This window comes from Pholis gunnellus (genome assembly GCF_910591455.1).
Source record: "Pholis gunnellus genome assembly, chromosome: 14".
NCBI classification, from domain to species: Eukaryota; Metazoa; Chordata; class Actinopteri; order Perciformes; family Pholidae; genus Pholis; species Pholis gunnellus.
In genome coordinates, this window is record NC_136541.1 from 9,831,017 (window position 1) to 9,844,700 (window position 13,684).

The following is a 13,684-nucleotide window of genomic DNA, read 5'->3' on the forward strand; positions in this document are numbered from 1 at the left end:
GTCCATTCAGACTTTGAATCTTTCCAGTGTGTAGATTGTTAGACTATTTGTGTTGGTAGCATTTCAGCGCCAGTTGGATTTCTGATCTGAGGGTTTGAATGTCAGCACTCTGTTACTCTGTCGGTAGGAACTGTTTTTAAGGATGCCCCATGTGGTTATTTGCGTTATTGAATACCTGATCTGCAAAGTGCCATTGTCTAGGTTGACTGTCATGTTTTTTATTCATAAAAAAAATGCTTTTTATTGCAACATATTAGAAAAGCCCTACTGCATAACTCCAGTGTAGCATGCTTAGGTTTCTGCTGTTCTTACTTCAATGTCCTATATGAGCATGTGGAATGGTAGCAGTGGAAGTGCTGCTGACTAGCCCAGTATTGATTCATGACATTTATTTTCTGAATGAGCACTGTTGTGAAAGGCTGTTAATTTGAAGCATTGTTCACTGATGGCAAACAGTGCAATATATATCTGATCTTTGCAGTGTCGTCCCAGACGTTGCACCTTAGGTTCTGCTGCAATAACACAGGTAAGCGAAACCTAAGGAACCAGTGTTTTCAGTCTAGTGACATGACAAATTTACATGCAAAGCAACGCATACCTGTGTCTTTAACATGCCTCAATGCATTTATGCTTAGTAGTCACGAAATGTCCAGGATTTCTCTCGTATGAACAGCCCGTTAAGATGATCTGCTTTCATGAATGAACTGCATGATATGAGCTGTATGACTTTTGTTACATGAAGTTTGACTTTTTCTAAAAGTGACTTTACCGTAGACCAAGTTGTTGCATAGTTTCACTGAGGAAAATGTTGTCGTGTGTGTGCATAATATTTGCTGATAGCCCTTTTTTAATTATCTTTTCCATCCCGGTAAGTCTTGACGGTGATAGTGTGTCGATGCTTTAGATAACTCATGACGCTGGTACATCCAAAACTGCATGCCATGCAAAAAAAAAACACGTGTTGCCAGAAGTTTAGCAATGTGCTCAGTCGCTAGATCAAACGGTGAAATACATGATTTCTTTTTTTTTTAAAAACATATATTTTATAATCTGTCGTGGTGTGAATCTGCCCTCTAGTGCAGTGCAAATCTATTGAAACGCTGCTGCCTTCACTTCTCGCTCACAGTGTTGGAGGACGCTGCGAGCGTAGGTCTTAGAATCAGGCGGTGTCGTAGTTTGTCCCCAAAAGGAGGAATCCTTTGAGTCAATCCCCACTGCTGAACGTAGACCGTTCAAGAGCTCCAGTCATAAGGTAAAAAAACAAAAAACACAGCAACGCAATGAAAATCAAAATTCTGTTGATTGCAAAGTGTTGGTCAGATAAATGTTTTTCAGCTCGGATCAACTGTTTCTTAACAAATCCATGATGCTATAGTGTAATTTAGAGTTGTATGATGGTTTGTTGTGTCGCTTCTTGCATAACCTTCAGTCAGTAGGAATGTGCTTTAGAAAGTTGGATGAGGACAGGAAGTGATCTACTTTAAAAATGACATGCACTGTTTTTATTGGCAGTAAAAATTTGGGGGGGGGGGGGGGGTGTCAGTTTAAAATCACTTTTCTCTGTAGTTAAAGGGTCACTGTTTGTTTTTGAGGCTGTTCTTTCTGTACATGTGAGACGCTCAGTGTTTCAACACAGTTCGTGGGGGTGTAGAAGACAAAACAAGGAGCATGCCTTAGAGGTAAACGACAATGGTTTCATGTGTTTCTCTGTATATTATCAAATATATTGTTTCTTTTGCTTATTGAATCAACTGTTATGACTTTTGAAATGTTGCCATGTTCATTAATAAAGTTGTGACAAATGAACTGGCCTCGTTCACTTGAGTTTTATTTTACGTAGCGGAGAAAAGCAGGAAGAAAAATACAACACGTCTTTATTTGCTGAATTTATTTAAAAAGGGTGAACTCACAAATGTGTCAATAACAACCATCTTGAAGTACAGTCACATTTTTCTTGGTCTTAAAACTGTTTTTGTAATATGCATTGATATGCATTGAAACAGATGCACCGTTCATACTGGCTGAGAAGATCCCTTCATAATGCATTTACAATCAAAGAAAAGTGGACAAATCCGGTTCTGAGGCTCCTACAGTCTGAGTTGGAGTAAATTAGTCATTTTTAATCTGCTACCGTCACCGCTGTAGTTCAACATGCTTTTATTTTCTCAATCATTTAGACGGCACGAGTTACTGGAGGCCGGTTTTGTCTAAAACAAGTGACAACCAAAAATGATTGAGGCGAATCTGTTTAAGCTCTCATGGAAACTCAAGACTGGAAGAAGAACTTGATGACTAACTGACTGTTGTAGCCTCAAATTACCAAGAGCAACGACCACAGTAACTCTTTCAAAAAAAGTACACACGTGAAGATGAACCCGTCTTCCAAAGTGGAAAATACTGTAAATAACAAATCTTAAGTCGATCGCTCCTAAAATATGCATCTAGTATTTTTGGAACGTTACCACATCTAGCAGGTTTATTCCTGCAGTCACTGCTGCTTTAATATTGAGCATGTTCTGTACATGGCGGAGACAATATATAGTATTTTTAAGACTTACATTCAGTGATGAAGACGAGGCTTGAGTATGTGCATTAACGGTAAGGCTTCTTGCATGTGTGCCCATCATGTAAAAGTGTTGTTGAACAGCTGAAGGATTATGTAATAGTGACGTATAATCTTTCATATCCTCTAGTTAACGGTATGATGGGATTAAAGGCCTTGTAGGCTGCATGAGCCAGGCTTTATTTAAATATTGCATGACGGTTTGTGAAGCCCGGTGCCAACAAAACAGCTTTTAAGTAACATGTAATCAACACATTTTACATTTACCACACAGTCCCTCTGATCAATGACTTCCCTGTGCAACGTGTGCTTGGATAAAAAAAACAAAGCATATTTAATGATTTTGCATTGTTGATGCATCTAATAAATCTTAGCGTTTAAAATACAACACTGGTATTCATACTACTGTATGTTTGAAGCTCATCACAAATCCATTGATGCACACAGGCACAACTTCTAAAAAAAAAAACGTATACTAATAACTTTATAATAAAATAAATACTAAAATATCCTTTTATTTCCACACAAATTGCTCTTAATAGCAATAAAAAAAAAGTTTCACAGCAGAATACCTACTACTGCCAGATAATTACTGTGAAATGTCTCACAGCGAGTTTAAATATTATTGCTGTGATGTTTGGAAACTAGCGTGCACTGCCATGGCACAGTGAGGAGGAGGAGGAAGAGATAATGATCACACGTGAAGGCAAGGCAGCTGGTACAATTCATCCTCAGATACGGCGCAAAGCATTATGGGAGATGTGATGAGCCGGTTGTCGGACCAAGGTGAAATAGTGTTTTACATTTAAGTCCTCGAATGAGCAGTTTAGTGGAAAATAAAGTCTTTGACAGTTGGTGTGAACTCACCCGAGTCAGCACAAGTCTTCCGTGTGTGTGTGTGTGTGTGTGTGGCGCTGTGATGACACCGGTTTCCCCCTCCCGTCCCTCATTGCACCGGAGCCTCCAGCAGGGCGCTGGGCACCAGCTGCACCTGTGCGGCGCTGCAGCCGCTGACTTGCCGCAGGGAGTCGGCTCCCAGGTAGGCCACCAGCAGCTCGGAGCGCCGGTGCAGCAGGCGGAGCATGTCCTCCGCTAGACTCTCCACAGAGGAGTAGCGCACTTTGTCCAGGTCGAAAATGTCCTTCAGGAAGTACAACACCTGATCCTGAAGAAGAAGAAGGATACTTTTAGAACAGGTGTGTCTTATATACCTCATTTATCTTTTTTACCACCTTTTATTGCCCACTGGAGATCAATAAAGGCTTATCTTATTTTCTCTTATTATTTTGAATATAAAAAAATCAGGCCAAAGCCAGGCTGGTGCATAATCAGACCTCTTTGGTCTTCTTCCAGAAACATGTTCTGTGTCCTTCTCTCAAGAGGAGGTAGTTTATCGCTATCTACTGTATGCTGAACGGTTTCCTTCTCAGAGCAACAATTAGAAAATGTTGTGATGTTCCTCAACATTAAATTATCGCACAAATCTGTTTTCCTATCAAATTTTAACCCATTTAAATATCTGACTACTTGGCTGGAATCACTGTGTGTTTGGGTACAAAGGTAACTCAAGAGGTACGACGATGAAACCCTGCCTGCGGTAGAAACCAACAGAAGTAAAGATCCTATTTAAAGGAGAGTCACCATCAGACCAACCTTGAAGAAGCAGCAGAAGTCATGCAGGGAGCTCTTGGGCCCCAGGAAGCCCCAGGCCAGGACGGGGCTGATCTGTTCACACACGGCGTAGAAGTGAGCGATGAAGCCGTCAGACACCTGAGACAAACAGGAGAGGTTCGTGGAACCGTCCAAAACAAATACAAATCCTAAGCAGCGAGTACAGATCGGGTTGTCTGTGTAACAAACAAAATGCAGGAATTGTTGTCGTCAAGGCAAATAATAGTTTCCAGCCCAACAGTTGGACCTGAGACCACGAGCTGTGTCAGGAGGTAAAACAGCGTGACTGATGTCTAAAGTGAGTCCTTTTACTGACTCATCAAAAAGATTTTTTTTTTAATGTTTACCTTCATGTGCTGTCTCCTCTGCTTCATCACTGACCAACAGCTTGATGCAACCGCCTGTGGAATACATGCAGGTTAAATGTATTTACCTTTTATATTTGTAATTTTTAAAACTGACATTACTGTGTGTGTATATATATATATATATATATATATATATATGCACACACACAATCAACAGTCTGGTCTGATCACCAGGAAGTATTTCCTGCGTTTGCTCACCGTCTCCTTGAAGGAAGAGTTGAGCCAGCGGTTGTTGATAACGTTCTGAATGGAGACCGGTGGATTCTCCAGGTCCTCGAATGAGTCCATCAGGATGAAGTCCAGCACTATGTCGTAGAAGTTCAGGTGCTTCACCTGGTGGGAGTGATGAGAGTGAGAGTGAGATTTTCTCCAGATCAGGCAGCAGAAGTCGGACGTTATTTCGTGGAGGAGTTGAATAACTCGGTACAGCGGCCCTCGTACCCCTCGCGTGGCCAGCTCCACCTCCGTGTTCTCCCAGTGCTCCGTGTGCTCCAGGAAGGAAATCATCTCCTCAAACACTTCCTCGAATCTATTCGGGCTCTGAGAACCAAAACGAGAACATTTAGGGAAAAACGTCTTTGAAGATCTTCTCATTCACGAGTTGTGGCTTCAGTCTCACCTTCTGCGCTTTAACAATAATGGACGACAGTATTTTCTTTCCCGTGTCGGCAAGAAACATCCGGGTCGTTGTCTCGCACAAAATGAGCTGAAAAATAAATAAAAGAAAGGAGACGGCAGAAGATGAAATTGAAATGCTTCACAAAGTTAACATTTATTTTCTTCAGTAAGGAAGCTCAACACAATGAACTTAAAATGTTCTTCTTCCTTGTTTATCCACGTGAATATCAATTGTATTTAGTCAAATTATTAAGACTTTCCCTCTATTAATGTCATCATGATGCGTGTTAATTAATGAAGTCACAATGTACCTGACATGCCTGCCGCACACAGTGCAACTTGGCCAGGAAATCGACGTCCCCGAGACACTCGAGCATCTCAGTCCTGACGACAAAAAAAAAAAAAAAAAAACAAGAAAGAGAGACCAGATTACAATGTTGGCGGACAAAGCAAAGAGCTCTACGCAGCATTGTTCAGGTTCTCTGTGTTCCGTGTGCGTTTTGATGAATTAGTTCAGTTACCGCAGCACCCTGCAGGAGATCTTGCCGTCCTCGGCCATCTGCAGAGCCTCCTCGTAGAAAAGGTGGTGACCCAGAGCGAAGACGCTCCTCAGCTCCCGGTGCTCCGTCAGCTGATACAAAAAAAGAGGCAGAAAACAGATGATTAAGGAGCAAATAACGATAATTTCAATCACATTTCCTCCTCATGAATAATGCCGTAGGTCCAGACCCTGAAGACGAGACTTTATGAGAGACGCAAGCACATGTTACATTTATCCCTGTTATCTTGAGCTGTACAAAGCTGTGTTTGGTAAAAGCAATTGATGTCTGCTAAATAATGTTAGCGATGGGGAAGCAACCGAATATGTTTTAGTCTTGGACTCATTTTCTTGTCTGCTTTGCCCCCAAACCCCCCAAGTCAGTCTGTGTCCATTCAAAAATAGAAAGCTTTTGTATATTTTTTTCTTTTGGAACAATGATTATTTATTTACAGTTTTCTTTGACAGCTAAACCCGACATAAGGTATTAAGAAAAGGTTCTTATAAAGTTGTCCTCTAATCAAGGTAACTGGTGCTGAACGTTGGGTCAACTTGGTCCCAAAGGTTGAGCCTGAAGCCTCTCGTCCCACCTGAAATAAAAACAGGTTGTCCTGTAACCTCTGACCTCTGACCTTTCCCCATTATTTGTTTTATAAATTGTGGCGTTTCCCAGGCCGGACAGAGATCTCTGTGAAAACAGCTGCAGAGTAACTGTATCTTGTTGACTGAAGAATGTTGGAGGTCTATTTATAAGTACGAGTGACCCAGTTTGACGGCTCTGCCTCCACTCGCTGGTATGTGGTCTGTAAATGGTGGAACAGGTCTGAGGGTACAAACACCTTCACTCAAAGCTTTTATTCTTTTTAAAAAAAAGACACATTTACGTCACTGTAGGATCAAAGCTATTTGAATCAAACTCCTGCTGTGAACAGAGGGTTTGAGATAAAGACGTTAGCTCGTTTGTGACCGGAAGCTTCTTATTAATTACGCGACTGTTCACTGCACTAATATTCAACTTCATTCTTATAGTTTGGCGGCCATATTTCATCCGTATCCCAACATGTGACATAGAGCCCCATTTTCAGTTATAACAACACATTGAATGGTGTCAATACATCACGACAAGACCCTCGCACAACTCACCTCATGTCTTGTTCAACATCTGTATTAATATGTAAAATAATGTAGAGTGAGATAAAGATGAAAATATAAATCGCTTCTTTTTTAAGTGTTATAAGTGATCACTTTGTTTTATATAGTAGCTGCTGCATAATTACTTCTAATTGGTCAGGCCATACGCTATTGTTTCTTTTTTTCTTTTATCTCAAAAACAATACTTTAATAACGTCTATTTGTAACTCAACACTTCCTGGATACGTTTGAATCAATCACACCAGCTGTTTAAGTATTTTTTTTTTTTTTTTTTTAAATAACTCAAGGAAATGTACAATGTGTCGTTTGTCCGTTGTGTCCATTCAGCATTAATTTAGTGTTACCGTTTTAATTATCATTGCCACTGAAATTGGACTTCGCTAAGTGGTTTTAGAAGTCTTCAGAACAAATTGACGACAGATAAAAAGGGAATCAAGCGTATTTAAAGAGTTCTTTAGATGTAAGTAACGTGACTAATACATCATGTTTGCATTCATCAGCCTGTGATCGTTTAGAAAGTGATGCGAGAGTTCCCCTCACCTCGGCGGCAGACACAAATGAGTCCGTGGAGGCGATGCTGTTGCTGTCTCTCAGACAGGCGTCGTCCAGCTCCTCTCTGGCCAGAACGTCTGCCATTTTATCTGTGATGGAGAGCACTCTTTGTGATGTGTTGCACAATACCGTATCGATCGTGGAAGTTACATAACGTCGTACGAGTGACTCACCCCGGCTGTTGCCGTGGGACGAGGGCTCCGACATGCACAGCACACCCTCGAACTCCTCCTGGAGGCTGTAAGCCCTCTGCAGCAGAGACTTCAGCCTGTGCATGAACTCTGCACTGATGACGTCCTGAACACGAAAACAGAAATGTTCAACGATAGAAATAAGGCTCACAAACCCCTAAAGCCCATCTTAAGAAAAGGAATTGATAAGTACATTAAATATTACTGAAAAAACAAGCCCTTCAAACTTAAATAGCAGGCACCTGGTCAATATTTGTTTATCCCCTGTGACCGATTTCTTAATAAGCTTTCTAAAGAGGCTCAACTGAGTCGGGGGGAATCCTTGACAGAAGGCTTGAGCAGCAGACTGGACGCATGTTTGAGTGCCCAACATTAGCTATTAGACCCGCACTAATCCAGGTTACTGAGGTATTGAGTTAGCCGTAAATAAATCCAAACACCGGTGGGTTTGTCAGAGTGCTGGTTATTCATATATGAGACCTGGAGTGCAGCGTTTGTGGGCAGTATGTTCTTCTCTAACTTCCTCTGGTATAAAAAGATAGAATACAGACATCGATTTATTTGTAGAACAGTCTGCATAAGCCATTTACAGTTCATCAGGAGGGATTTTATTGGAAAAAGATACAGTTTTCCAAACATCTTTAAAGCATCTTCTGGCTAACTCCTCCCCCTTTATCTCTGATTAATTGGGGCATTGCACTAAATTGGTGTTTATTATGGCGACGTGGTAAACCGACCCCGCTGAAAAACAAATCTACATCTTTAAATGATCAGCGTGCTTCTGTGCGTTCACCTCCATGCCCTGCTCAGCGATGGCGTCTCCGGCTCCCGTTTTGACGGATGCACAGCTGGCGGCGTCGTCGTCGTCGTCGCCGTCGCCCTGCGTGCTCCTGAACGTCAACGCTTCCTCCCACCGACGGAGAGCCTCTTCAAATAAATCCATCCCTACAAAACACACACACACACACAAATATAAACTCAAGAGTCTCATATGCTGCATTTCTAAACAAGGCAACCCAACAAATATCGGATTATTCCAAGAAATTACTATTTGAATCCCTCCATCCTTTCAATGTATTTTATTATGTGGTCCAGTCTCCTTATTACAGACACATTGAGGTGACGTAGTGCGTGTTTCTTTACCCATGAGGTACAGGTTTTCAGGCGTGGTGACAGGTAAGTTGACAACACTGCAGATATCAGCTTCCCCCCCTCTGTCCCAGCAGGTGGACACATTTGCACAGGTGCTGCTGCTGGACGAGTTCATGCTTTTGACCTGCAGAAACGGAGCAGAAGAGCACAGTAACGTTTTGAAGGAGCGGAAGCAGCGCATACACAACGCAGGACAACCCTACCAGCATCTTAAGTCGTATTATTCGACTTTTAAAAATGCAACAAAGTGAACTTCTCCAGCCTGGTGTGGACAGAGGCAAGCCACCTGTGGGCGTGATCGCATCCATCTTTAAAATGTGCAGTATTCTCCTGTTTCTTTCTCAACGAATGCGCCTCGTTACTGCATTATGTTGCCGTGCTTTACGTAACAAAAGAAACACATTTTAAAAGTAAGTCTTTGTCTCACCGAGGCCAGGCTCAGCAGAGACCCGGACAGTTTCCTGTAGTCTCCTGCATTGCGTAGCAGACCGGAGGTGTAGACGTTCTTGGAGTTGAGGGAGAGTGTGATGTTTTGACCGGTGTTATCTGCGCAGATGGAACCAGAACACAGGGATCACACGACATGAGCATGTTGCAGGATTACACAACAGATAAACCACGTTTGACAATTTGATCAGAGTGAAACAGACTTTTTCTGGGAATTTTGCCATTGTTACTAATCTGTTTGAAATCACTTTAATTTTATTTATTAAGTTACGTTCTGGCTCACCTGCTTTGTGCGTTTGTAAAAATCAGACCAGACGAGCCAAATTCATTAGAAATTAGCATAAGTGTTAAATAAACTGATGTTCCACATATGCAGAAAGAGATATTTGGCTTTGCAGATATACCATCCTGTCACAGTTTAAACCTGTATGAACTTAGTCCATGTGTGAAGCTGGCAAAAGTAAAAACTAAAATATCTAATGTCCCTGGTCAACTGCTCATTTGACTCCACAGTAACACCGGAGCAGACAGAACATCTCAATCTGATTACATCACAAACCAGCAACTGGGCTAACATACTACTTAATGGAGACCCCGGAGGAGGACGTTTTACCGTTTTCTGCTGAGGCCGGGGAGATAATCTCAAAGCCAGCCTGCTCCCACTGAGCCTTCTTTCTTCCCTTCCTCCTCTGGAAGCGGCGAGCGAGGAAGAGGAGCGAGGCGGCACCGAAGGCCGTGAATGCCACCAGCTTCTTGGTGCCCGTGCTGACACTCACCTGCAGGACAGGTACAGGGAGGAACAACTGAAGTTTATGCATCTGAACAAAGACGCCTAAGCAGCAGATTTGTTTCTTTTCTATTTGGTTTGTCAAACATTTTTTTTTTAAAAGGAGGTCAGTGACAATAACACCTAAGGTCTGTGGATTTATCCTAGAAATCCTGTCACGGAGGCCGTCCGATAAAGTCGAGTGCAACACTTGAAAGAATAAACGTCCGGTCTGATGAGAGTTCATTTGAGGACGTAGAACTCTACTGACGACATAACAGTCGGCGCTGAGAATCAGCTGCCAGCCTGCCATCTAGAGTTTAAAGAATCATTTTCAGATAGCGAGCGCCCCCCCCGCCCCCCCCTGTCTCTCTATAGATAGAAACACTGAAAGAGGGAGATTAGCCACACCGACATCGCTGCAGCACAATCCCAACAACTGAAAGATAACATAAACACAGAGTTTGGAGCTATGACAACTGACATAATATTGATTGAAAGGCTGCTACAGGCCTTCAGTTGTTTCCATGCTGTTACTGTTGCTTGTTGTCTGCGACTCTTAAATGTCAGACGTGCTCCTATCAGATTCTAAATGATACCAGATCTGCTATGTGACCCTAGCACACACAACACAACCACACCCACACACCCACACACACACGTAGACAGCACAGTGTAACAACAAGTGAATCTCATTCTCAATTTCACCAAGCTCACAAAACAAAGTCTGTCCTCATCCATAATTATAAATATCTTTTGTCTAAAAATCTATCAATTTTGAAAATTGCCCTTAAAAACAACAACTTTACTTTAGCTTCCACTTTAGTTGGATAATTCATAATTTGGGGTTGCAGTTTGGTCAAATATCCATAAAGAAACATTACTAGTTGAGTATAATATTGACGTGACGTTAAGTATTCACCCGTAACAGCACAGTCAGTGTTTCAGCTCGTGGACAGCCAGACACTGAACTTTGGCTGTCCGATATCACATGAACCCTTTTACACTTTCTCATCAGATATGGTATCACGCTCAGCTGCCAGTATCTTTCCAACACAAAGCAGTAGTAGTAGTAGTTCCTTCTGAGGCTCGGAGGGAACCCTATGCATGCATTTCATGTCCTACCAGAATGCCCATGAGGATGCAAATGAACACATGACGACAGGGGGGAGAGATTTACAAACTCCAAACCATCGAACAATACAAGACAACTTATTGCCAAATATATGTCCAATGAATGAGCAATTTGGGAGCTCGTGCAACTTGTGTTTACATTCTCTGATTCACATTTAACTGAATAATGACATTTATGATTTTAGAACATAATATTAAGGTTTGGCTTTAACTTTTGTTTTACATTACAGCGAATTAAAGTGTTCTAGCTAAATGAAAACATTTCAATATGGAAGGTCAAATAATGAAAACAGTTAAATAGATGTTGGAGACATCTGTGCATCTTTTGATGCAGTTCATATTTTGGGAAATGTCAGAAAATAATAAAATAATTTTGGGAAATGGTATGTGAAGTTTTAAAATAAATACTACAATAGTAACTCCCTCCCTACGAGTTTGATGGTACTCTCTGTATTTCTTCTGAAGAAGTTGTACAACAAACAGATTAAATAGCTAGTACACAATGCTACACCAATGTATTTTGGGCCAAACATTTATCGCAAGGCTAAACAAATTAAATACAATCAAGAACACGGACAATGTTTGCAACACAGTTACAAAAAAAAGGGACGAGAGAACCTGACAAAGTGCGATTAAACCCTCAACAACCTCGCCTCTCACGACATGGATATAGAAAACAGTAAGTAGTCCCAACAACACAATAGCAGTTGACAAACTCCCACCACTTTCAAACACACCCTCACCTGTGCCAGAGAGCTGTACACGGACAGAGGGAGGTCGACCATGCGCAGGGCAGCCGCCTTGACGGACAGCTGGGAGCTGGTGAGGGTCTCATGTGTCATTGTGGCGATCTATCCATGACTTGACAACCCTCTTATCCTCATCACCATTCTGCTGGAGCTGCGGGAAACGACACGCAAGGGATTTAACCTTCAAGGCTCAGGTGGGGATATAATGACGTTATTACATAAAGCCTCTAACGGAACGTGCAAGTATTAGTGCTTGCCTAACATGAGCAGAGTAGGGCGAATAAACCACCTATGTGTGTCAAAACATTGTTAGTAATTACTTGCATGAAAACTGTCATGAAAGAAATGTTAGAAAGAAAGAAATGAGTCAACCACTGATTTTAAAGATTAGCAGCACACCCACCAAAGGTATTTCAAACCATACCTTAGAGTACGAACATGCCTGAATAATGTGATCGTCTGTGAGTGCAGAAGAAAATCAGAGGCTTTATCTTTCTGTAAAAACATAGTATTGTTTTTTAAAATAAAGTCACTATAGGATCCCATCATCTAAGCTGACAAGACAACACACAACATCCAATTAAAGTTTGCACGAGACAAGAGACTCGTGTGGCTGAGTCTTACCCTGACACAATGTTGATTCTTTGTCTCAAACACTCAATATTGCTCTTTATATAATGCTGTTTTTTCTGTCTCTTCAAATGCTGATTGATTAAACATTTTGCATGTATGCAAGAGTGTCTAAAATAATATGAATATGTTACTGACAAGAAAACTCAACACTCAGCAAATCAACATTCAGAGACATGAGTAAGAGATCAAAGTAATGTTACACCTCTACTCAAATGAACATCTATTTCCTTTATACAATTTTGGAAAAATAATCACTTTATATGTCTACTATCTTTTAGACTTGTATGTTATAGTAATACATTTTGAATCACTATTTTAGTAGATTATATTTTCTTGTGTAAAGCCCTGTAAATTGCCCCTGTTCTACACAAATAATCTTGTCATGTCTTCATACTGGTTAAGACTGAACTATTCAAAGTTACAGCTTTCATTCATTAGCACACCACCAGACATCCTCCAATAAATCAGCATATTCTGTCATGTTTAAAATAATGTTTTAAGGGACAACAACGCGGACACACACACACACAAGCAGCACCCTAGCTCTGTAACAGTCAGATTAATCATATTAGCTCACGTTTGGAAAATGATTGCACTCAACTGGCTGAGAAGCTAATGCTAACTTAGCTAATGCTAACTTATCTAAGAAGGCTAATATCGGCTAGCAGGCAGCGTTAGCTAACTTTGTTAAACCGACGTGATATCAAACATGATAAAATAAGCTCGTCACTGTGTATGATCAGCTACTACCTGACAGTGAATGTGAATGTTTAAATATTAAATCACCGGTTCATTGAGAGGACTCCTCCACAGACTCTGCTCCTCTGACCTCAGCTGTTACCCAGTGAAGGACTCGAGCGGCCGTACGAGCCGATCTAGCGTGACTTTCAAAATAAAAGCATTTCTCCCAGTAATCTTTATGGAGTTTTAGCGCCCCCTTTAGGCTTTCTTAGAGCATGACAAATATATTAATGTTTAATGTTTTTATTGTAAAGTACATATGATTGGGCCTTTCATAGATAATAAAAATGAACATTCAAAAGGTCCATAAGTGACTAAATTCACGTATAAATTCATAAAAGCGTGGATTTACATTTGGTTCCTTTTATTACTTCTATTAATTTTAAGATGATAAGAAAGTTTATCCAAA

At 41.1% G+C, this 13,684-nt stretch overlaps 1 protein-coding gene across 2 annotated transcripts; it reads right to left on the reverse strand.

Annotated features, from left to right (window-relative positions):
• Positions 1-1,883: 1,883 nt before the first annotated feature.
• Positions 1,884-13,381, reverse strand: miga1 (mitoguardin 1). Of its 2 annotated transcripts, XM_079173472.1 has the most exons (17): positions 13,321-13,371; positions 12,326-12,360; positions 11,896-12,052; positions 9,866-10,028; positions 9,233-9,351; positions 8,797-8,929; positions 8,447-8,598; positions 7,636-7,759; positions 7,451-7,551; positions 5,742-5,851; positions 5,532-5,604; positions 5,222-5,308; positions 5,044-5,142; positions 4,801-4,935; positions 4,582-4,635; positions 4,217-4,333; positions 1,884-3,728 (listed from the first exon to the last, which is right to left on the reverse strand). In XM_079173472.1, the coding sequence occupies exons 3-17, from the start codon at positions 11,992-11,994 to the stop codon at positions 3,510-3,512; spliced, it is 1,785 nt and encodes a 594-aa protein (XP_079029598.1). In that variant the 5' UTR covers positions 11,995-12,052; positions 12,326-12,360; positions 13,321-13,371; the 3' UTR covers positions 1,884-3,509. The 2 variants fall into 2 exon arrangements, with proteins under 2 accessions (XP_079029598.1, XP_079029597.1); XM_079173471.1 differs by lacking the exon at positions 12,326-12,360 and having other exon boundaries at positions 13,321-13,381.
• Between the last annotated feature and the right edge of the window lie 303 nt (positions 13,382-13,684).